This window comes from Furipterus horrens, unplaced genomic scaffold (assembly GCF_987537825.1).
Source record: "Furipterus horrens unplaced genomic scaffold, mFurHor1.1.pri manual_scaffold_4, whole genome shotgun sequence".
Classification (NCBI taxonomy): domain Eukaryota; kingdom Metazoa; phylum Chordata; class Mammalia; order Chiroptera; family Furipteridae; genus Furipterus; species Furipterus horrens.
This window is the reverse complement of record NW_028327174.1, coordinates 95,558,765-95,584,972: the sequence shown is the minus strand read 5'-3', so window position 1 is coordinate 95,584,972 and position 26,208 is coordinate 95,558,765. Positions and strand designations below refer to the sequence as shown.

General features: G+C 37.4%; 2 protein-coding genes across 6 annotated transcripts in view; one reads left to right on the top strand and one right to left on the bottom strand.

Annotated features, from left to right (window-relative positions):
- Positions 1-21,563, bottom strand: part of DCP1B (decapping mRNA 1B) — a 53,453-nt gene extending 31,890 nt beyond the window's left edge. Inside the window, exons 1-3 of the mRNA XM_090273792.1 lie at positions 21,400-21,563; positions 14,060-14,100; positions 9,799-9,926 (exon numbers count right to left, since the gene is read on the bottom strand). Coding sequence (XP_090129918.1) covers positions 9,799-9,926; positions 14,060-14,100; positions 21,400-21,549 — 319 coding nt within the window. The 5' untranslated portion in view covers positions 21,550-21,563. The remainder of the gene's footprint in view (positions 1-9,798; positions 9,927-14,059; positions 14,101-21,399) is intronic.
- CACNA1C (calcium voltage-gated channel subunit alpha1 C) overlaps positions 1-26,208 on the top strand; it is a 713,310-nt gene that overhangs the window by 11,640 nt on the left and 675,462 nt on the right. The window lies entirely within an intron of this gene.

Genomic DNA, 26,208 nt, shown 5'->3' with positions numbered 1-26,208 from the left:
CTGCCCTTCCATTCTAAGTGATAGCTTTGCTGGATAGACTAATCTTGGTTGTAGGTTCTTGCTTTTCATCACATTGAATACTTTTTGCCAGTCCCTTCTTGCCTGCAAAGTTTCTTTTGAGAAATCAGCTGTTAGTCTTATAGGTGCCCTTTTGTAGGTAACTCTCTGCTTTTCTCTTGCTGCTTTTAAGATTCTCTCTTTATCTTGAACCTTTGGCATTTTAATTATGATGTGTCTTGGTGTGGTCCTCTTTGGGTCTAGCTTCTTTAGGACACTCTATGGTTCCTGGATTTGTATGTTATTTCATTTGCCAAATTTGGGAAGTTTTCCTTCATTATTTTTTCACATAAGCTTTCAATTTCTTGCTCTTCCTCTTCTCTTGCTGGCACCCCTATGATTCGGATGTTGGCATGTTTAAAGTTGTCCCAGAGGTTTCTAAGACCCTCCTCATTTTTTTTTTTCAATTCTTGTTTCCTCATTCTGTACTGGTTGACTGTTTATTTCTCCCTTATGTTCCAAATCCTTTATTTGAACCCCAGTTTCCTTCCTTTCACCATTGGTTTTGTGTGGATTTTCCTTCGTTTCAGTTAGCATAGCCTTCACTTCTACCCTAACGCATTTGCCATAATGAAGTATATCTGTCAAACCTGTGAGCATCTTTATCACCCGTGTTTTGAACTCTACATCTGTTAAGTTAGCTATCTCCTTGTGTGTGGGGTTGGCTATTTCCTCGTCTGTTGGGTTGGCTATTTCCTCATCGCTTAGTTCTCCCACTGGAACCTTGATCCGTTCTGTCTTTTGGGCCATAGTTCTCTGTCTCCTCATCTTGACAGGCCCCTGTGTTTGTTTGCCTCTGTGTCTTAGGTAGAGATGCCATACCTGTTATGTTATAAGGGGCGGAGCCTTAGGTATTTGTCCAAATGGGGCAACCTGTTTCACCACGTTGTGGTGCTGCATGTGGGGGAGGGACCTGAAAGGGAACAATGGCACTTGCTCAGCTCTCACCCCTTTTCCAGGCACTTCTCCCACGTTCATATGGGACTGGTGCCTCTCTAGCTGTTGCCCTGGCCATCATTCCCAGAGTGGGTGGGTCTGCGGATGTTCTAGGACTGTGGGGGCCCTTTAAACAAGCGGACTCTGCTGAGATACTGGCAGTTTCTTCCTCCGCCCCAACCTCCACTGGTTTGCACAGTCAGAAGCAATGAGGCTTTATTTTCCTGGTGCTGGGACTGTGATCTGTGAGGTCTGGTCTGGTGCTGGGAGTGCCCCCCAGGTGTCTTTCCCTACTTTTTAAAATGTGTGGCTGCACTTTCTGCTGACCCGCCGCTGCTACCGCTGCCGCTACCACCACACTGTGTCCTACCCACCCCGGCTCCGCCCCTCCTACCTGTCAGGATGAATATTCCTTCTTTATATCTTTGTTTGTTGGACTTCCATGCAACTCAATTTTCTGGAACTTTTGGTTTTCTCTAGTTTTGAGGTAGTTGTGTTCCTTCTTGGTTGTGGAGGGAGACACAGTGTGTCTGTCTAGGCCTCCATCTTGGCTGGAAGTCGGCATGGTTTTTTTTGCATTTATCCTCATTGGGATTCACTGAATTTTTTGAATCTATATATTTGTGTCTCACCAAACTTGGAAAGTTATAGCCCTATTTCTTCAAATATTTTTTCTTGCCAATCTTTTTTTCCTTTTTTAGGACTCCCGTGACACAAATTCAAACCTCTTGATATTGCCTGTAGGTTTCTGAAGCCCTGGGGATTATGTTTGGTGTGGTTTTTTTGCAGTTTTTCATCTTTTTAAAAAATTATTTTCAATTACAGTTTAGATTCAATATTATGTTGTATTAGTTTCAGGTGTACAGCATCATGATTAGACAATCACATACTTTACAAAGTGGTCCCCCTGATATCTCAAGTACTCATCTGGTACTATATATAGTTGTTAAAATATTATTGACTATATTCCCTTTGCTGTACTTTACAAATTGTAAGAAGTACAATTTGTAAGAAGTACAATTTGTACTTCTTAGTCTCTTTACCTTTTCATCCAGCTCTCCTAGACCCCCTCTTCTCTGGCAACCATCCATCTGCTCTCTGTATCTAAAGTATTTCTAGGTTGGTTCTTCATTTATTTTGCTCTTTAGATTATACATATAAGTGAAATCATATGTATTTGCTTTCTTTGTCTGACTTATTTCACTTAGCGTAATACCTTCCAGGTCCTTCTATGCTGTCATAAATGGTAAGATTTCATTCTTTTTATGGTTGAGTAATATTCCATTGTGTATATGTACCAAAACTTTTTATCTCTTCATTTATTGATGGGTACTTGAGTTGCTTCCATATCTTGGATGTCCTGGGGTTTTTTATTTGCTCTTTAAAATCTTTTTCCTCTATATTCTTTTTTTTAAAGATTTTAAATTCATTTTCAGAGAGAGAGGGTAAGGGAGGGAGAAGGAGAGGGAGAGAAACATTGATGTGAGAGAGAAACATTGATCAGTTGCCTCTCACGTGCACCCCAATCAAGGACCAAACCCACAACCCAGGTATGCGCCCTGACTGGGAATAGAACTGGTGACCTTTGCTTTGTGAAATGATGCCCAATCAACTGAGCCACATGCATCAGGGCTTTCCTCTATATTCTTGATTGGATAATTTCCACTGATTTGTCTGAGTTCACTGACTTTTTCATTCCTCTGTCATCTCTATTCTGTGAGTCAGGTCATCCACTGAACACTGTATTATTTCAGTTCCAAAATATCCATTTATTTCTTTTTTATACCCATTTTTCTGCTTAAAATTTCTATCTTTCCACACATTTCACGAGTATACAGTTTTACCTCATGGAGTACAGTAAGAAAAGTTGTCTTAAAGCCATGCTTTTATAATTACAACATCTATATCATCTCAGGATGGCCATCTGTTGACTTTTTTCTTTGAGATTTGGTCACAGTTTTATGGTTCTTTGTGTTAGTAATTTTGGGTTGTATCTTGGATATTTTGATTATGTTGTGAGAATGAATCCTCTTAAAACTTTCCAGAGAAGGTTGATATCTTTGTTTGTTTGAGAATTCGATCAATTTAGTTATGTTTAGACAAGAAGTTCTATCTTGTCTTTGTGTGCAATCGTTCCCAGTCAGTCCTATTTTCAAAGTCTTTTGCATCTGCCCCATATAGACCACTCAGGTGTTAGTCTGGAACTTGAATAGTGGTTTATAATGTAGGTTAGTTCTCTATGTTTCTTTGTTTCTGTTACATGTATGTGAAGCTCACAAGTGAGACCAGGACTTGTGTCAGTTTATATATAGAATTTGGGTATCTCCTCATCCAGCTCTCTCCTCTAGAGTCTTCCCCACTCTCCAGCAATCAGAGGTCCTTTTCCCCAGCCTTCTAGTTAGAAAGTCAGGGTTTCTTTCAGAGTTTTAGCTTTTCACACTGTCAGGCAGTCTGCATAGCATGGGCTGCCACAAGGTGAAGCAAAACAAAGATGAAAACATATAACTGGATTTCCCCAAACTCTTCAGAGCATAGGGACCTTTGTTTGCAGTTCCTCTGGCAGAGGCAGGTTAGTTCCTGGGATCTTCAGGTGCTGTGCTACCACCATCACCAACACAGTGGTAGTTCAGCTTTCCACTGCAGCTGGCTTCAGAGTAGGGATAGGAGAGAAAAAGAGCAGAGAGGGGGCAATTCTCTTCATACTTTATAGTTCATAGGAGTTGTTTTCTCTAGTTGCCAGACTAGAAAGAGGGGCTTCTCTTGCTTTTTTGTTGATTTTGTCCACAATTCTATGACCTGGCCCAGTCTTGAGTCAAAGCCAAGTGATAAAGAAGTAAAGAATAAAATCAGAAAACTCACCACCATACTGGTTGTTCTTCAGGCTGACTTCCCTCTCCAATATGCCTATACTGTAATTGCTTACTTTCAGATCCTCAATTATGATTTTTTGGGGGCAGAGGTATTCTATGGAGAACCAGTGGAATAGATATGTTGTAATGAACTTACTCTGTTTTGGTTGGTACCAGAAACTTAATCTCTTTTTTTTTTATTAGAAGTTATGAAATACCTCAACTAATAGGTAATAAAAGCCTGAACTGGAATGGATGTGGGAACCAAGAGGAGAGAGCTGTAGAACCAATACAGAACTGAGGCTTAGCAAATGGCTGTGAAGGCTGCAAAGTTTACTTTACTGTTACCATATACTAAAATATAATGTATAGGAATACCTAGCTTTACAAATGATCTGTTACTATAAATGGACACTAAAAGTCCTCTGCCCTGCTGCTAAGGATGTTATATTCTTGGGGTCTACACAAATTTTACTCTTGAATAAATTTTCCTACAGAAATAATGCTATACATGCTAGTGCTATATTTCATAGGTACATTATAATGTTGGTATGCTATTTTTAGGTAGGTGTACAGTGGGCTAAAAAGGCTCTTGTAAGTTGACTTAGAAACCTAACCACCAATTAAAATATTGTTTTTATGAATGTATTGATACCCAATTACACATATACATATTTTATCAGCACCTGTGGACATTTCTTCATTGCTTTGAACAAGAGAGGAGTGGAGGTGGGGAGGGTGAGAGAGAGACAGAGATATCGATGTGAGAGGAAAACATAGATTAGTTGTCTTCCCATATGTGTCCAGACTGGAGATTGAACCCACAAGCTGGGTATGTGCTCTGACTGGGAATCAACCCACTATTTTGGTCTATGGAATCATGCTCCAACCAACTGAGCTACAACAGCCAGGGTTCCAATTATATTTTTTAATTTTTATCTTTATAAAAATAACACATGTACATAATTTTAAGTCAAATAGTATAAGGTTTATAAAAACAGAGAACTCTTCTCTAGCATTACATTCCTAATTACGGCTTTTCCAAAACAACCTTAATTATATCCATGACAGTTATTTCACCTCTCCATTTATTTCTCATACAACTTCTCTTATGGTATTTAAATCTCTTTTTCTTATAGCATGTATACACTACTTCTTGATTTTTTAAATCCAATGAAGAGGATCTAGTTCTCTGACAATACACGCACTCTCACAAACACACACTTTTCCCCATCCTTCCAGTATAAATATAATACAAATTCATATTCAGTGTTTATAATTTCATTAAGTATTATTATATCTGCAGAGCCATATAGTATACTATGATTATATTTCCCTTCTTGTACAATATTTTGTTTTTCCAGAAATTAAGAATTGCCTAAGTCTGTTATTGTCTTTTTCTCCCTCTCGGTTTTCAGTGTTCCTATATCATCATCATCATCATCATCAAACTCTCCTAAAAAGAAACTGTAAATGTCTCAGTAGATTCCAACTATCAGTTGTAAGTTTATCCTTGGATGCCCTGAAGCCTTTTCTCCTTTCACTTTAATTTAGACTGAACCATTTTTAGTTAAATTGCACAGGCATCATTATGGGACTCCTCTTTATCATTGTTCTCAGAATTACTTTACTTCCATCCTGTTTGGATCCATTTTTTCTTGGATGGCTTATGTGTACCAGTCATAATAACCCAAGATATGCTGCAGTAAAAACCCCACAATCTCAATGGCTTACAATGACACAGGTTTATTTCTCATACACATTACATATTTATAATGGGTTGCCTTTACCTCTGTGCCATGTTATTTTCATTCTAGGACCCAGGGTGACAGAGCAGCCTCTGCCTCCAATACTGTTAGTCATCATGGTAAAAGCAAAAGAGAGACAATGAATCATGAGCTAGTTCTTATAAGTATCCGCTCAAAAGTGACACATTTCACTTCTACCCACATTTCATTGCCCAACACAATTCATACAGCCATATATGAGTTAAACAGGTGATCAGATAATATCCTCCTGGAGGAGCCAGTGCAGGGTGGGGTGTGTGTGTGTGGGGCGGGAAACCTAATCATATAGTTAGGTCTGGCATCAACAGAACAGAAATCTAATCTTCTGTATCTACCATCATTGTGGGTTTATGCCTTTTTTCTCTCTTTACTGTCATTTCTATAGTTTTGGGAATGTGTTCAATCTACCATGTATAATTAAAATACCACCAATCACTTTAAAAGGGAACTTCTAGGACATGGCCTATTTGAAAGATAAGAAGAACTGTCTGTAACTATCATTTTCATTATTTATAGCTGTTTTTCCCAGATCCTGCAATATTAATAAAGAATTTAAATTGTATTTATTTTTGAACACAAAACTACCCAATATGGTAAATTAACTTTAAAACTGAGGAGTAGTTTTCTAAAACAGCTTTGATCTTAAATATCTTGAATTTGCCTTTTCTAATTTGCTCTTAAGCTCCAGACTTATGTCTTCAATAAAATCAAGCAGCTCAAAAGAATATTATTTTAATCCTGTAAGCACAGACAATGAAATATTCAACATGTTGGCCTAGCTCTAAAATCTACCTGCCATTGTCGTCTGTAACTTATCTTAACTATTATGATATATTTGGGAAAATACATTTCTAAAATACATTTCTAAAATATGGTTCCATATACCAAAATCTTATTTAATTGGGAAATGGAAAATATAGTAAAAGGTTACTAAAAGGGAATATGAAAGAAATGGTCAAATTCAGCTTTTTGTTACTTTAGTTTTTATTTTATATGCTTTCCTCTAATAACTGCAATACAATAGATTTTCAACTTTTTAAAAAAGAAACACTAAAAATATTAAGTATTTCTTAACAAGTAAAGCTTGCTTAAACACATCAGTCATGTGTTAGTACTTTCATGGTTGGGCCTGGGCTTCTGAAGTTAGGCTTTCTCAATCCAAATGCTGTTTCCATTTTCAAATAGCCATGAACCATGGTAAATTACTTAACCCCTTTAACGTCAGTATCCTCGTTTATAAAGCAAAAATAATAGTATTTATGAGAAAAAGTTATGAGAATTAAATAAGCCATATGAAGCCTTGACATAGTACCGGGCAGATAGTAAATGCTCAGTAAATGTTTGTTGAATAAATGAATTTTTGTTCTAACTTTTAACAGCTATCCTAATTTACTTTTAAATGTTATATAGCTCAAATCCTATAATGACCAAGTTTAAAAACTATACATCCTTTACTGTTAATAAAATCATCCATCTACTTTGTGTTTGGTCAAAATTCAAAGTTACTTATTAAATAAACATCTTTTTATTAAGTAAAGAGAAGCTGAGATTTTCACGTCTTTATTTTTGTTCTTCTAAATTCATCCAATTCAAGACAGAAATTGTTATCTCCATGGGAACTACTTTTCTTTTAGCCTAGTGAATCTAAAAAACTCCATGAGGAAGTTTCCCACATAACTGTGTCAACTTTACCTCTGTCTACCTGAAATGTGCAATTATGGCCTATGCCATATATAGGCCGAAGTAAAATACCAAGAGAGATTTTCTTCGCCATACAGATCTTGAGGGGTAGAGTCTTAAAAAACCAGACCTCAGTGGAGCTGGGTTCATTATCCCAATGATAATGAATTAATCTACAGTCATCAGAAAATATGTAAACCATATATAATTATTATATAAAGTATTTGAATTGTTTAAAAACATTTGAAAGGTATCTGAGACTCTGTAAGCACCTCGAGTAAACTCCTTTTGTGAATTTTTAATATCAGAGACTGAAAAGGCTTTTACAAATAAATGAAACTAAAATCAAATGACTATGGCTGCAAAGGCAATCAGCAGCAGATATCAAGGGAGGAAAAGGCAAAACAAACCAGAAGGATAAATGGATCCATTCCCTTCCATTCTTTGTTAGTCAGCTGATTTCATTTTTTTTAGAAATTCATTAGAACCATTTTAATATGCACCCCAAATACTGCCTTCAATTTGCATTCATGTTAATAGCGGAGAGAGCTGTACATGTGGTACAGAAAAAGCAGTAAATGTGGAATCAGAATTTGTGAGTATCTGTCAGGTCTGTCACCTCACTGAGCCTCAGTTTGATCATCTGCAAAACGGCAGTGAAAATGTCTACCTCACAAAATTGTGATTATTAAGTATGGTAAAATAAATGAAAATGACTAGGACATTGCCATTCAACAGAAACATAAGGTGAGCCACAAATGTGAGCCACATAGGTAATTTTAAATAAAAAAATAAAAAGAAGCAGGTGAAGTTAATTTTAATAACATTTTATTTAACTCAATATAAAAGTATTGAAAAATTTTTACATTTTTTTGTCTTGTCTTTGTAATTCAGTGTGTTTTATACTCAGCACAGCTCTATTCAGATTAAGCCACATTTCAGGTGCTCAATAGCCACATGCAGCGAGACAGCACTGGCCAAGAACCACACTGAGGCTTACTATGTGTTTATTAGATCCAGATAGTACTTCCTATCAGATAAATCCTATGGGACTTAGGAAAGTTAGTTTTAAAATCAACCACATTAAATAGAGTTTGTATTTTTATATCTTCAGTATAAGTATATAACATACAATGTGTAATATTCTAATAAGAACTTAAAATATTATCTATACTAACTAGACCAAGTATTTATCCAAAGTAAGAGCTACCAAAAATGATTACTAAGTTACTAATATTTATTTTGTACTTAGTTATGTGACTATTTTGTTGATTAGGATTTGAATTATATATTAATTTGACATAAAAGAAAATAACACCTGACATTACTATAAACATACAAGCAATTCAAGCTATAAGCTACAAATGACAAAACTACACCTTTTAGCAAAGAAATAGGAGTAGAGAATAAAATATTTCTCTATATTACTAAATTTTTCACTCTCAGGACCTACCATTAATAAGTCATATTACAGTCTTAATAGCTTTCATTTTTTCTCATAAAAATTTAACAATAGTCTCTAAATAGTATGACTACCTATCATAATAACTTAATTATTTGTAATATAAGTAAATAGAGCATTAAAAGAATGCTTTAAAACAATTCATTGGGGTTATACATTAAATACCTCTTGTATTCTATTTATTATTAAGATTACACTGAATAGTATACAGTAAGCAAATTCTTGTGTCTTGAGCTCAAAAAGTAGGATGGAAAATGAATGGAAAACTTTTAACTGTAAGGTCTTTCTGAAAATTCTCCACAAAGCAGAGAATGTGTGTGCACCAACACATGTTGATGCTCTTGCAGTTTATGTATTTTCCATCAAATGTTCTCTGGGCTGTCCAAAAGCCCAACACAGGTGATCAAATAAGATACAAGAGTAAAACAGAGACAGAATATTGGCTAGGTGACTGCTACCTCATTTCAGATCTGACAAGAATCAATTTAGTTACCTAATAGAACTTCAACATTACAAAGTGTTATGAAATTATTAATCATCAAAACTCTTTGAACTTTGATTTTTCACTTTTATTGAGAAGATGGCAGTTCTAGAATATCGGTCCTCTCACCAAAACATATTATCAGGAGGCTCAGTCAGAAGTGACACACACACAAAAAGTGCCACCAACTGAATCATTAATTCTATGCCTTATAACACCACCTATGTGTCCTTCTGCAGTCTCCTGACCCCAAACTCCTCATCCAGCCCTGATCAGGCTTAGTTAGAATCTCAGTGGGTTTACACTACAAAGTGGTCTCACTGCAGAAGACAGGGTCTGAATACTCACATCATCATATTCACATTGCTTAAATTTCCCCGAGGAAAAAACTATTCCCTCAGTTAGGCATGCATTTCCCGAGCTAATCCATGCTGACCCCTAAAATCACTGATACTAAACACAAACACAAAGACATACACTGTACAATTTTAAGTACTTGGACAAACTGCTGAAATAAAACTACCCAATTCATTAAGAAAGACTCACATCTGGCATTTCTGTAGAGAAGGAAAGGGTCCTGAAGCTGGAAATCCAGGTCTTTAGTAATGGGTTCTGTCCTGTTTTCCATGCTCAGCCTATTCATAATGGTGAACCCGTGCTTTGGAGAAGCAGACCTAAGAATCACAAGGGGTGGGAGGATATCAAAAGACAAGTTGTTCAGTATAGTTAAGTACATTTTTAGTATAACTGCATTCAAATGTGTCTTCAACCTACATTTGAGTGTCTTCAACATTTTTGTACCTATATACAGCTTTGTGCAAGCAAACTGTACACATATAAAGCAATGATTCTTTACTAGTAGCTTATAGCACTAATATATTAACTTATGTAACACATGCAGCATGACCAGTAACTGATCCTTTGGCAAAATCAAAACCCACTTATTTAACTATGTTTGTGCACCCGTGCACATGTGTATCTTGTTTCCCTCTTTAAAGAAGAGATGGTAATTACTATTTTTAAAACTATGTGATAGCTAATACAGAGTGTACATCACAATACATAAAGAAAATTTTCACAGAAAATCTTGGTGTTGGTCTGAAATTAAAAGCTGTGAAATTTATTAAAGAAATGTGCAAATCTGGTTAATGAACTGGTGAGGAAATACAGTATATTTAAAATGTATATAATTTAATGCAATAAGCAGATATTTTGTTTTCTTTAATATAAAGCAAATAGGTTCACAGATAAACTATAAAGTTTTCCCCATAAAAACGTGGTATTTAGTGACCTTTTTTATTTTTCATTTTATTCAATAAACCTTCAGTGCCTACTCTCTGTCAGGCAGAAAGAACCCAAATTATACACAGCATAAAGTCTAATAACTACATCTGCATATGTCTACTTTTGCGTATAGCAATTGAACTATGCAGCGTTTGGTGACAAAAGAAACCCCACATGCTTACACACTGAAAGTGAAAGAAATAGAATTTATTTATTCACTTTAAAACTAGGGCGCCAGGGTAAGAAACCCACAGAAGTGTTATAAGCAACAGGAAGAAAAGGTGTTTATATCTTAGTTTGATATAAACTTGATATCTGATTTGATGCTGATAAAGAAGTAAAATACAGCTACATTACCACGTAGAGAATTTCCTTTTGAGCCTTCCAATTTTAAAATTGATGGAAGGCAATCCTTGTCTAATTCATTTTGCAGAGAGGTAAAGTGGTAGGCATATAATCAAAACCAGACATAGTCTTAAAAATCATTTCAGCTTAAATTCTGAGGAAGAATGAAAACTGACTTCCAAAGATCTCTGACAGAGTCCTTTAGAAGTGTCAAATTCAGAAGTCACTAGTGGGTTCTCTATGAACTCTATTACAAAAAGGAAGACATGGGAGAAAATGAAGGAAAAAAATTTTTTTTAATAGGATTAGGTATTTTTACACAGAATTAGAATTTGATTCTTCAAGTATTTCATTAACACAAAAGGGTCTCACCTCTAACAGTTGGGTACAGAGCAAAATACATCAGCTCCATTACCTGTACATACCCCAAACTCCCTTTTGATCTGTCATTCTCTATGGAGGAAAGACCTCAACATACTAGAATCTGGCTTTGGGGTGGGGGTCTGGTGGAAGAAGGGAGGAGGTAGGAGGGGCTCTTGTTGCTGAGGAAAGGACTAAGAAATAGGGAAGGATCTGTTTCTCAATTTAATGGTTTGTTTAACTGACAGCTCTGCTAGGAACTCAAAGTAAATTAAGAAGTACTTGAAAATACAAAACTACATTTGGTTTGGGCACACTGAAAAAAAAACAACCCTACTTAAAATCCCTAAAATAAATCATTAATGCATATTAATGTATCTTTTCTTTTACTTCACAGAAGAATAGTACTTGTTTTGAGAACTGAATGAGACTGCATATTGTGTGCTTGGCACATGGTAGAGTTCAATCATTTGCTTTTCTTTTCACACTTCAGAGTTCTCACTAGTAGTCTCTACTGAAGAAGCTCATTCTGGTGCTTTTGGAATGTTTTGGAACACAATGCAAACTAACATAATCAACGACTCTTAGGTACTCCCACCACTTTTCTGAAACGGAATAAACCGACCTCCTCCTTACCTGCTCTGATGGCCTCACCCATCCAGTCCTTTTTCCCACTCCTGCTGTTGCTTCCACCTACACACAGACTCACACCGTTCCTGGGCTGTGCCCATGGCTGGCCCCTGTGCACTGTTCTAGCTCTGCTTTTATCTTTATGGCTGACTCTTCTCTGTATCCTTGCTGGCTCTAAAACTAACCATTAGTCTTCCTCAGTTTCCTCTTTACTCTCTCCTTCAAAGAACATATTTTTCTCCCACAGTTTCAATGACCAAATTAATGCAGATGACTTGAAACTGTGTCAACAGCCCTGGCCCTACCCTTGGTGGCTGGACACCTCCATCTGCATGGCCTGCTATCACTCCAAATCATTATTTCAAAATGAACTAGTATCCTTAAATCAGATTCTTGACCTCCTATTATTCCGACCCACCAATGACTGTCATTCTGTCTTCCATTTCAAAATCTTAATGTTATTTTTAAAATGCCACCATTCCCTCTATACAGGCAATATTTCAATAAATCCCTTCCATTTCAACTTCCACACTCTCATCATCTCAAGTCCACTGCCAGCATCTTCTCAATGTCCTTCCGTAACTCCGATTTCTTCTAGAACCAATGCATGCTCATAATGCTGACACACTGACTTTCCCCACACATCCTGTTATAATTCTGTTACTCCCCTGTTCATAAACCTTCAATGACTCCATATTGCTAAGAAAACTAATTTCAAAATCTTTAGTCTGACATTCCAAGCCAGCAAAATTGCTTTACCCTCTCACTCTCAACTTCTAACTAATATAAGCTGATGTAAACGCTGCACCAAGGTCATTTTCCTTACTGTCCCTGTGTCACTATCAGTTACATGCCTCTGCTTATGCCATTCCTGCTGTTGAGAGTGCCCTTCCCACTCCTCTATGCGAGTTAAGTTCTACCTTTATTCCTGAGGCTGACTCAGTACTCACCACTCTATAAAGCCTTCCACAACCCCAGTGGCCCATTCATTGCTTACAACCTATCAACTGGCCCTCAGGGTTAGTTCTATCTGTATGTCGTTTATCTTTAAATGTCAGTGTATGTATATACTGTGTGTGTATATTTTCTCTCTCCCCAATAAAACTGTTAGCCCTGGAAGGGTTTGTATGAAGCCTTTGTATTTATCTTTGCACCCCTCTATGATGGTGATGAATTTTAGCTGACATTTTATGTGAATAAAAAGTTCAGCTATTAATACAATATACATACTACATGTTTCTGTGTGCATGTGTGATATTAACAATGATATAAATTACTAATAACATGACATTATTAAATTTATTAATAATTAAAATAAATAATATATTAAAATCTATCCTGAAACATAATGTATTAACTAAATAATGGAGGACTCAGACATCTTTAATTTTGGATCATCTTCTTTAAATAGTTAAATAAAACCCTACTGGGTTTGGAATATTTAGACAAACATCATATGATCTACTTATATGTGGAATCTAAAGAACAATATAAACAAACAAACAAAACAGAAACAGACTCATAGATACAGAGACCAGATGGATGGTTACCAGAGGGGAGGGGGTTTGGGGCATTGGGTGAAAAAGGTGAAGGGACTAATGAGTATAAATTGGTAATTACAGAATAGTTATGGGGATGTAAAGTACAGCACAGGGAATAGAGTCGATAGTATTGTAACTGTGTATGGTGCCAGGTAGGTACTAAAAATATTGGGGAGAACACTTTGTAAAGTATATGATTATATAACCACTATGCTGTACATCTGAAACTAATACAAAATAATATTGAATGTACACTGTAATTAAAAAATAAAATTTTAAAAGATAAATAAATATCCAGACCATTTTCTAAATAATGATTAAATAATCTAATATTCTTGATAGTAGACTTTTAGCTCCTTGCCAATACATTATATTCAAGAACTTTGCACCATTAATTTGAATTAAAGGACCAATATTTAATACTACTTTTGAAAAAAACATAAAGGTTTAAGTTCATCTATATTGAAGTTTAAATTATATTCTGAAATTAGTAAGCCTCACACTATCCCAGGTGACATTTTTCAAAATTCCCTTATGTCAACTAAAAACTTTAAACAAAGATTCATTTCTTTTACCTCTTTTATAAATAAAACTACAATTAAAGAAGAATGACTGTCATTTTCTTTTTAAAAGTAAAATACTCTTACCTTGTGTAAACAAATAAGGTTCCTTCCACATCAGTCTTCTCCTAGAAATAAAAACAAAACAAAAGCATAATATGTATATTCTCTTCATTAATAGTAAATATTTACAGGGGTTAAAGAACGTAAACTTATAGAATAAGAATTCTACGCAGTTTCAAGCAGGGCCAACTCTAAGCCCCATCTGACCTAGGAGGCTTCTTCTCAGGGAAAAAAGGAAAGCGCGATCTCTGCCTGACTGTGGCTCTGCTGATTGAGCAGCAGGAAGCAAGTCACTCTCCTTCTGTCATTCACAAAATAAACCATTATTATCTCTCTTTACCAAATGCAGGGATAACAACTCACCATGGATCTCCTTAGAAAGAGATTATAAGTGCTTTGCCTTTTCTTCTGCCCTCTGAACTGGGCATATAGCAAGCTGCAGCAATCACTTGTGGCTGCATCTCATTACCCTTCTCTTTCTTTTCTGGGCTCATTTTCTCTTGCTATACCCTATCACCTAGGAGAGCAGATGATCTGCCAATACTCTGCTTGGACCACTGCACAGAGATGACAACGAAGTCATAGTTTTCAGACAGTCACCTACTGGATGTGGAATATCTAGAGTCAGGTTCTGATTTTTGAAATAAAGTTAGACAGAAACATTACAAGTTAGGACTCAAGAAATCTGTCTGAGAAAAACTGGGAAAAGTGGTAAAGTTAAAATGATAAACTATCATTTTGGTTCATTTAGAAAGGTTCATTTTTATCTCAACAAAGGCAGGACCCCAGGCCCCGATGAAAATTTTCATCAGTGCATTGAATTCTAAAAATTTTTAAGTCCCTATTTGTTTGATTAGCTAGTAATCAGACTATTATAATTCAGAATTTAAAATGTACGTTTGCTATTTACATGATTTAATTTGGCATTCTATTCAACCTCATAGTATTTTCTTATTAATATTCATTACCAAAATCATACAAAGTTTAAGTACTTTGTAATTTTGCGAAAAATACACTCTTTAAGTACAAAGGCAGGACCTCCTGCCAAGATGGAGGAGTAGGTAGACATGCTGCATCTCCTTCCACAACTAAAAAGGAATACAACTACCTCAAAACTGGAGAGAACCATAAGTTCCAGAAAACTGAGCCGCATGGAAGTCCAACAAATGAAGATATAAAGAAGGAATATTCATCTAGACAGGTAGGAGGGGCAGAGCTGGGGAAGAGAGGAAGCAGTGTGGTTGCAGTGGCAGTGGCCAGCCAGTGGAAAGTGCAGTAACACATTAAAGTAAGAAGGGACACCTGGGGAGAGCTCCCAGCACCAGACCAGACTGTGCAGTTCATACGTCCAGTGCCAGGAAAACAAAGTCTCATTGCTTCTGACTGGGCAAACCAGTGGGGGTTGGGACAGAGGAAGAAACTGCTGGTCTCTCAGCAAAGTCCACTTGTTTAAAGGGGCCCACAGTCCTAGAATGTCTGCAGACCCACCCACTCTGAGAACCACGGCCAGGGCAACAGCTGGAGAGGTGCCAGTCCCATATAGGAAGTGGGAGAACTGCCTGAAAAAGAGGTGAGAGCTGAGCAAGAGGCATTGTTCCCTCTCAGACCCCTCCCCCCCCCACAGTACCACAAGGTGGTGAACAGGTCACCCTGTTCTGACGAATACCTAAGGCTCTGCCCCTTATAATGTAACAGGTGCGACAGCTCTACCTAAGACACAGAAGCAAACAAATACAGGAGCCTGTCAAGGTGAGGAGACAGAGAAGTATGGCCCAAAAGAGGGAACGGATCAAGGTTCCAGTGATAGAACTAAGTGACAAGGAGATAGCCAACCTAACAGATGTAGAGTTCAAAATACTGGTGATGAAAATGCTCACAGACTTGACAGATATGCTTGAGTATGGCAAACGCATAAGGGAAGAAGTAAAAGCTATGCTAAGTGAAACAAAAGAAAAGCCACACAAAACCAATGGTGAAGGGAAGGAAATCGGGTTCAAATCAATGATTTGGAACATAAGGAAGAAATAAACAGTCAACTAGTACAGAATGAGGAAACACAAATTGAAAAAAATGAGGAGGTGCTTAGGAACCTCTGGGACAACTTGAAACGTGCCAATATCCAACTCATAGGGGTGCCAGAAGGAGAAGAGGAAGAACAAGAAATTGAAAACTTACATGAAAAAATAACGAAAGAAAAAGATCCCAGATTTGGCAAAGGAAATAGACATACAAGTCCAGGAAGCACAGAGAGTTTCAAACAAGCTAGACCCAAAAAGGACCACGCCAAGACACATCATAATTAAAATGCCAAGGGTTAAAGATAAAGAGAGAATTTTAAAAGCAGCAAAAGCAGAGAGTTACCTACAAAGGGGTACCTATAAGACTAACAGTTGATTTCTCAAAAGAAACTTTGCAGGCAAGAAGGGACTGGCAAGAAGTATTCAAAGGGATGAAAAGCAAGGACTTACAACCAAGACTACCCTATCCAGCAAAGCTATCATTTAGAGTGGAAGGGCAGATGAAGTGCTTCCCAGACAAGGTAAATCTAAAGAAGTTCATCATCACCAAGCCATTACTATATGAAATGTTAAAGGAACTTATTTAAGAAAAAGAAGATCAGAACTATGAACATTAAAATGACAACAAACTCAGAACTATCAACAACAGAACCTAAAAAATAAAAAAAAAAAAACTAAAGAAAAAGAACAAAGGCATAATATTAAAATGATAATTTTAAAAGGCACACACAAAATAATTGGAAGCATGATCCTTTCACAGGCTCAAGTAATTTCAGCAATCTTCTTAATCACTGTAGTTCAGTGGGCCTCACAGTTCAATGGGTCCCCATATCAGCAGCAGCAGCATCACCTGAGAATTTGTTACAAATGCCAAGTGTTTGGGTTTTTCTCCAGACCTACTGAATCAGAAACTCTGGGGCTGGTGCCCAGCAGTCCCTTTTATTAAGCCATCCAGGTGATTCTGATGATGCTGCATGAGAACCACTGTCTTCATTCAATAACATAATCTCTACCCATAGAACTATATTAAGAGTCATAAAAATGAAACCCATTATGGTCCAAATTAAGAGCAAATATCCCTGGTTGGTGTGGCTCAGTAGATTCGGTGCCAGCCTGCAAACCAAAAGGTTGCCGGTTAGATTCCCAGTCAGGACCTGTGCCTGGGTTGCAGGCCAGATCCCCAGTTGGGGATTGCACATCAATGTTTCTCTTCCTCTCTTCCTCACTCGCCTCCCCTCTCCTCTCTAAAAATAAATAAATAAAATCTTTTTTAAAAATTAAGAGCAAATAGCTAGTAAGAGTAAATTAATAAGTAACAAGGTTTTTAATCCTTATTATTATAAAATATGCAATTAGAAATAAAGAATTTATAATAGTTAAAACAATTTTAGCCAGTCTTTTCTCTTAATATATATACACTGGTAAGAAAGTTAGGGACTTCATTCTTAAAATAGATTTACCATGAAGTTTGCATAAGTCACCTCAATGTTCTATGAAAAGTATCTTTATTTTTCAAATGTGGCCTATTTGCCACTGTGATTTGAAAAATACCCTGAGTAAATATGAAAAAACAATTATACGGAAACATTATTATTTACCTTTCTTTGTAAACATGGTTAATTCCTATCTGTTGAGAAATCTACAACCTGGGTGCATTTTAAGAATTACTTAAACCACCACAATGTTAGTCATTGAGAAAATGGCCACTACAGTACAATATATGCTACCCACACAGTCTGAGGATCTGTGGATGTTCGTAAAGTTTAACAGTACAGCTAAGGCACTTAATAGTCCACAAAACCTTTAAGAATAAATTTGTAAAAATTAAATATTTGGTACTATTTATTACCTTTGTAGGAAACCAAAGTTATAGGTGACAGAACTAGGACTCAGAACTTACATGCATTGTCAGAATTACTTGCTACAAGGCCGAAACACTTTCCTGTCTTCCAGTATTTGACCTTGGACTGTTTCATCTTAGAGACCCAAATCAGGACATTTATATGTATCAGCTCACATAAAGCTAATGGCTTTTGCCTTGTTTCCTTTCTTCCTTAATGAAGTAGTAATAGAAATTACCTTTCCTTTAAGAAAAAAGACTGTAATACTCAATTTTAGTTTTGAAAAACCCAGAACCAGAAATGTAAAAGGTATGCTTCTTCTGAAATTATTCTCTAACTCATAATAAGCATTTCTTAAAATTTAATTTTTATACAGCATTACACACAAAGAACATGAGTTTGTTCATGGAAAAGAATCGTTTCAGAGATTACAATATCAGACCTGGAGTGGGGTTCTTGCCAGATCATACTGGGCTAATTATTGTTCTGTCTCAGTTTCTCCACTGCAAGGAGATAACCAGCCTACACTACTCAGATCTTTGATGACAAAACATATTTTTCTCTGGTTTATTATGGCTGAAACAGCTCAAATTCATGCATTTTTCTGGTACCTCCACAGTTACCCTAGGTAACCAAATTTTTAATATTTTTTCCATTCTGGACAAAGCCCAGGGTTGGGGGTATGGGAAATAGTTAAACAAGATTTTATTAGATCCTCCTTAGGACCTCCAAGTAACGACTTTTATGTTGAAGTATTAGTTCATAGCTCTGGAGGACTTTAGCTTCAATTTTAAAAGTACAATTTAATGATTTAATATAGTTTACTATAAAAATAATACAAGTGCTAAAAAATTAAGTTCAAAATTTAAAATACAGTGAAATATAATAGTGCTAGTTTGCACATTACTGGGACTCAACACTATCTGAACCTCTGAAACAACTCAAAGCAATCTAAATCTTACTGATTACTTTGTTAAAATAACAAAAAAGTATGTCTCCATTTATCTTCTAAATCTGTCTTTCTCAGTCATGTAGCATCCAAGTCACCTATATTTCAACAAATATCAAATGCTTGGGCCTTGTACCCAGAAATTGTGATTACACAGAACTCAGAAAACCAGTAGCTGGAAACAACAGGCCACTAGACGCTAAGGCAGTTTCTCAAACTCAGTCCTTTGTAGGATATTTAGCAGCATCCCTGGTCTTTACCCTCTAGATGCCAGTAATACCTCGTTCTCAATGAGACATCCAAAAATCTTTTGCAGACATATTGTCAAGTCAACTTAAGAATTACTGCTCTCAGGGCTGAGAAGAAATAAGATCAGGGCTATATTCTTCCACGTGGAGGTATTTTGGCGAAGTGGTCTTTCCTGGCAGTGGGAAGTAGGTCTAGTTCTAAAATTCCTATTTTAGTCATAATACCATCTTTTCAATCATTCCTTAAAACAGCTCATTTCCTGTTCCCTCTTCCTTCCTAATTCCTTCTGCTTTGAGTGCCTGGTCATTCTTCATCTATTTTCAGTATAATAAGAACTCCCTTCTTTACACCCCACCCCCTTCCTTCTTGCATTTGCTTTCTCCTCCATTCTCAAGATTATTCTGTATGTTTATTAGGTTTACATTCAAAAGGCTCCCATCCAGAAGGCCTGAGTGATGGCACAGGGAAACAATGGTGATCATTTGTTTACCCCTAGCAACTGCTCTGCAACTAAACTAGGTCTCTTTCTGTTTTTTTTTCTTCTGAATAACACAGCCTTGAAGATTAGTCCTTTGAAAGAATGACCTTTTACTGAATGAATTATGGCCCGTCTGAAGGTAACAAGTCCAGGAAGCAGGAAAACATAATCCTGTAAATAATGCATTGTGACACTTCTGCCTTTTCATGAGGCTTTATATATGGACTTCACTGGGTATCTAATAAACCACTCTATTTTAACAGGTTATCTGTCTCAAAAGCCTCTAGGAAACAATTGTTATTCAAGAGGAATGCTATTCTCTACATGTTTCAGGATTTTCCAGACTCTAATCCTGGTCATTTATAGAACTATACATTGCTAATCCTTATCTGTACTAAAGAATTACTTTGACAGAATTATGACATTATGCCTTTGGCATTTTTCTACAAAGCAGTATAACAGCCATGTGTAGAGTATGTTTGCATTTTGTAAGTTACCATTGATGAAATTGTCCACTGTGTTGCCCAGGTGGTAAAGTCCTCTGAAGACTAGGGAGAAATAACCCCCTCTGACCAAGTGGTATACTTCGTATTACAGAACTATGAATATTAAAGAGCTCTCCCCAAACCCCCTTGTTTTTTTTGTTTGTTTGTTTTGCTTGGCCACTGGGAGAGCAGCCCTAAGCCATTTCAGTACCTTTCCTCAGATAAGAATTTATGACAGAACTGTCCTCTCCATTTTAGGACTTGTTATTTTTGTTAGTGATTTACAGGTGAATAAGTAGGCTATATAAATAAATATGGGTGTTTAAAAATACATGAATTTGTTCAACATGGATCTCTTCTTGCTTAAATTTTGATGTCTGATACCTTCTTGGAGAATATATTTTTAAAAAATCTTCTGAAATCCATTCATACAGAATCAGTCCTTTGTATTGTTTTGTAACTTATTTAAAAGTAATGGATGGATGGTGATATAATTGAGAGATTAATGTTATTTGGACAAAAATTACTAGGAGGTAAAGAGAAGAAATTCCATCTCTCTATATTCAAAATCCACTTGTAGCCTGCAGGACGCTGCATGTCTTATGATCCTACCCCATTCCCACTGTGAGAAAACGAAATCTAATCCCTTTGCTGTCTGTTGGGGTTCTGCTTCTATTTTTAATAAAAATACTTAGGCTCCCAAATGAATTCAAATATTAAAACTAATTTTTGGTCTTGGTGGGTTGTGGTGTAATAATCTTTCCAAGAGAGTCAGTCTCCTAAGTTTTAGACTTAGCCCCAATTTAGTCTTTTATTCCCTGATGTTTTCTCTTTCCTTGGTGTGTTCCCTGAATTCGCAACTTCAGCTTTCTCCCCGCTATCAAGGTTTGGTTTCTCTTCGTCCCATCTGAGGTTCCAGAACAAGAACTCTCCTCTGGTCCTCGCCTCCTAACCCCCGCCTCCTCTACAGCCACCGTTCTCCACTAACAGATCGCTCCGAGTACATCACAGTCTTCCGGCCTCGAGGCACCAGGTGCTCCCTTTCCTTCAGTTCTCAGGGTCCTGTCCCCGATCTCTCCGGTCTCCCAACGTGGGGTATTGCCGGTATTTAAGTCTTGCCCCAGCTTCAGATGGTTTCAGAGATCGGCCTCCCTCTCCCTCAAACCCCAGGGCGGGCCCAGGGGTGCAATCCCGCCAACTTCGGCCTGGAGCGCCGAGACACCACTGTCCACCTCCATCCTCCAAGGTGTCGCGTTCCCTCCCCGTAAGGGGTGTCGCGCCCCGGGTGTGACGACCCTGTCCCCACCCCCGCCTGCTTGCACAGCCCGTCGCGACCGCACGCACCCACTCGTTGGCCCGATGGCCGAAAGTGTACAGAGCCACCTGGCTGGCCACGTCTACGATGCGGTTGATATAGGGGTCGTGGCGCTGCAGGGCTGCCAGGCTGATATCGCGCCCCTTCCCTACAGGGCCGCCCGCTGCTACCGCCGCCATCTTCCCGCCCTCCCCTACCGCCACCCAAGTCCTCGGCAGCCACTCCAATAGATTGCAGAATGAGCGAGATTCTAGCCATCCAGCTCTCGTGGCATTCGCTACGGGGGCGTTCTCCCTCCAGCCATCTCCGCCCTCTCCTTCCGCAATGGTGCAAGACGCGACTAATCGATGGTCGGGTTCGCTCCTGCTGACGATCGTTGCCCCTGGCAACTGCAAGCCTGGGCCAACGGTCTGACAGCCCCGCCCCCAACGCTGTCCCTCCCAAGAATGGTTTACTTCCTAAGTGAGCCTTTGAATTGCGTACGGATCATATGTTATCTCTCAGATGAGTTCAACGCCTTGGCGTGCCTTTCCTTTGGCGCTCAGTGATGAAACCTACAATAATAAGCCTCCAGCATTAAAGAACTGAAGAGAAAGAATTGTGATTTCTCTCTGCGCAAACACCCAGTGGTTCTCCAAGTGTGGTTCTGCAGCCCCCTGGAGGTTCCTGAGACCCTTTCAATGGAAAAAAGAATTGGCTCTGCCACGTCAAAATAATTTTCGTGGCAATGCTAAGACTGATTTGACTTTCGCTGTGTTGACATTTGCAAAAATGGTGGGTAAAATTGCAGGTATCTTATCGTGAACCAAGGCAGAAGCACCAAACCGGGAAAGCCAGTTCCACTTGAAAATGGTCTTGATAAAACAGTAAAAAATATTAAATTTATTGAAGTTCAACCCTTTATAAATTCTGTGTGAAAAAATAGGAAGTGCTCATAAGGCATGTTTGCTGAATACCGAAGGGTCATGTTTATCTCCAAGAAAACACTTCCGTGCTTGAATTGCCAGCTGAACTAGTGTCTTTACGTTTATTTTCATTGAACGTTATTTTTACTTGAAAGAATAATGGACAAACTGTGGCTATTCAGACAGGTATTTGACAGACGTTTTTCAAAAATAACATGCACCGGCCTCTTTGAGGAAAACAAAGGACAATTATTGTTGCCAATGGTAATTTTTGAGCTTTAAAGTGAGAATTATAAGTTTAGAAAACATATATCCACTACCATGATCTTGGTAGCTTCTCAATACTTAAGTCTTTTCTTTTGAAGTCAGTGGGCATCTGGAAAGTCTGTGATGAGGGATTTGATTTTTAAACTACGGGAGGAAGGTGAATGTTTAACAGTCTGGTATATGTATAACTGAACGTAGAGTTTTGTTTAAATCTTTCAATAAGCTTTTAACATTTCTTTTGTAAAGGAATTTATTCCTGAGTCTTGGGGCCTTTTGGGAAGTATACCTGCCGTTCATTTCAGGGAGCATTAATACTCCGTAGTTGTCTCCTTAGGAGTTGGTCCAATGTTTTTTGCTGCATGGAGATTTATTAAATGGTTATTCTATTGAATTAAACCATGAATAAGTTGAATTTTTACTCATTAAAAAGTTGAGAGCTCATGATTTATAGAATACTGAAATCCAAGTTGGGATAAAAGAGCATACAAGAGCAAGCCTTGATCTTTTGAGTTCACATTTTAAGGAAGATAGGAAGAAATGAGATTTTTTTTTAAACTTTCCATAGAGTAAAGAAAAAAATCTTGAAGATTAAAAATCACAACCAGAAAAAATTCTTTTTTTCAAATTCTTAAAGTTCTAAATTTCTAGGATGAAGACAAACTTCCACCTACTTTCTACTTGAATAATCTCTGTAAAGTCAGGTCATTATCACTTACTCAGATTTATTAAATGGCAGGCCCTTATTATTAAGAGACCCTTTAAAATAGGCAAATTCTTTTTTAAACCTTATAACTTCAGCTTCTATTGACTTCTACAGTGCTTGCTTACTTCTGCTGTGTTTCCAAAAGCCTCTTCATGATACTGTAAACTAATATTGATAGCACTGGGGTTTTATGATAATTGTATAATTATCAGATAAAATCTGTGCTAACACTTGGTGTTATAAAGTTGTATGCCAAAATTTAAAACAAGTTTTTAGTATAATAAAAAAAAAAAAAATCTCTAGGTCTGGAAATTTTATACCACTGCAAAGACTAAGGTAAAATTCACCATCTAATCAATCACAGTAATTGTAAGAATACAGGTTGTTTAAATTGTTTGAAAATAGAAATATAACCCCCCAAAATTTTTAGTTTTGTAGCCATATATGAATATTTGTACAAAAATATAAACTGAATTTATTGCATAACAATCTAAAAACATAAACACACAGTCTGCTTTATTAATACTCTTTTCCTTATTGTATAAATCACCTCCAAGTTTTGCACTTGCGTTGGAGTGGAGGAGAAAGAGGAGCTTCCAGGATGCCTCGTAAGAGTTTGTGATTCTAAAATGATTTGTACTCCCTGTATGTTTTGCCCTTTTTGCTAGGAATTTTATTCTAAAGGCTGACAAAGGTGAAGAATTAATGCCCTTTTTCTCTCAGAGGAGGGAAACACTTTGAAGCTGTATGCTATCAGTTGTTTTCAAGGCAGGGTTCACTTCTTTTTTAAGCAGCAGAGCACAGTGAGAAAGACACCCCCTGGAAAGGGAAACAAGTTAGCCCATTTTTATCTATGTGATCTTCAACAGGTGACCTCACCTGTAACTTGAGGATCATAATATCTGCCCTACCTACTTCACAGGATACATGAGATCAAGTGAGAAAATATACCTGAAAAAAATTGCAATTTGTTAAATGTTATGAAATGAAAAAAAAAAACTATTCCTATTATTATAAGAATATCAACATTCTTTCTAACAATAAGTTCAGAAGGGACCCTTCACGCGCCATTACTTAGCCAAACCCCAGATCATCTCAACAAAGTTCTGCATAAGTGACAAGGAACACATTAACTCCCAAAGCAGTTCATTCCCAATATTTTTATAAGCTAGAGGATGTGGGCTAACATATTTATCAGAAGCTTTACAATCAGAGGGAGAAATAATATAGGATATATAGCTCTGTGTTCCACAAGTTTGCAAAGGGATTAAGATTTGAAACGATCATCAGAGGGATTTGGAGCAGAATGAGAAGGTGAAGATGTCGGGGAGGAGGAGGCCTATTGGGTGAGCCTTTGCTAGAGACTGTAAAAAAGTTGAGAACTTTTCAGTGTAGGATCAGCTGCTGCCTGGACTGAGCCTCTGCTGATCTTACCTGGAGAGGGCCTGGGATGAGCAGAGCTCTTTGGAGTGGGGATATTCATGCACATTCTCTTTTGATCTCCCTTACCTCTCTCTGCCAGTCCCAGAAAACCTATTCATATTACTGTCATTGGCAGGGTCAGGTGAAGGCCTAGTGGTCCTAGAGAATCTCTACAGTAACAACATCTTTTTACTTGTTTCCTGGTGCCCAGAACATGCTAAGACATGAGGAAGTGCCTTTAGTTTCACATGAAGAAATAGTAAACTTAAAATGCAAATACATAACTGTGGTTATGTATTTCACATTAAAGAAGTTTTGTCCTGGGCAAAGCAGAGGTTTCAGTAGTTGTTAGTGGATTGCTCCTTAGAACAGGGAATCTGAGTTGCCTCTCACATTCACTGGGTGTGTGCAGAGCTGACTAGTTCAAGGTAGGAGCCCTAAAGTCATGTAGGGATGGTCATATGATTATTTCATTTGAGCCAAGAATCTGCTGTTCTAGGCAAGTCACTTTACTTCTCTGTGGAATAAGGGGATTGAATTAAAGGGTGTTACCCAATTCCAAATTTTGTGGCAATCTGTTGAACCACCTCTATGCATGTCAAATGCAGCTCTTTTGACAAACACATAGACAATGCATATTTCAAATCATCTAGGATGATTTAAGTGGCCATCTACAAAAAGCAGTATGGAAAAAGTGTCAGAGACTCCTGGATGGAATGCATTGGAAGAATTTCCTAGTTATCTATTATTGTTACAACTTACCATGACAGCTCTTTACTTTGCAGTTGACTTTTCTCTTTTTAAACTGATGTGTGAGGCCCCAGAGAAAAATAAACTGCATAATATTGTGCTGAACTGAACTTCAGTCCAAGGTGAGAGATTTTGGAAAAACACTCGACATGGTTAAGAGGTAGGAATCCAGACATGGGGAAAGGCCTGAGGGGAGGTATGGAAGCTGCCGTCATAATGCTAAGACTTGAGAACATTTTCCAGCCTCGTCCCCCAAGCCTATCATAAATAGGCTCTATTGGGTTGACAAACTGCAGGCCAAATCTGACCTTTTCCTGATTTGTAAGCCAAGTGTCATTAGGGAACAGCCACACGTATTGTATCACCCATGGCCGCTTTCACCCTCCAGAAGCCATGCTGAGTAGTTGCAACAGAAACCAGATGCAAAGCCTAAGATGTTTCTGTCTGATCATTTACAGAAATAGTTTGCTGATCTGCCGTGTATATTATTTAAACAAGTCAATAAACAGTGTATATTGGGTACCTACATGCTCAATAGGCACCCAGCTTGTTCACATTATTAGCACACAATAGATTGGAAAGGGGACAAAGTACGAAGCTTACTTTATAGTCTCGGGGAACTGAAAATCTTATTAAGGAGACAAAGATTAGCATGCATAAAAAACATGAACAATAAAAGATAATGTAAAATCAAAGGTTAAATTGTGGTGTATTGACAAGTACCAGAATTTTGAGAAAGGGAAGGAGGATCAGTGAGTTCTCTAGTAGCTGGAGAAGGCAATATTTAATAT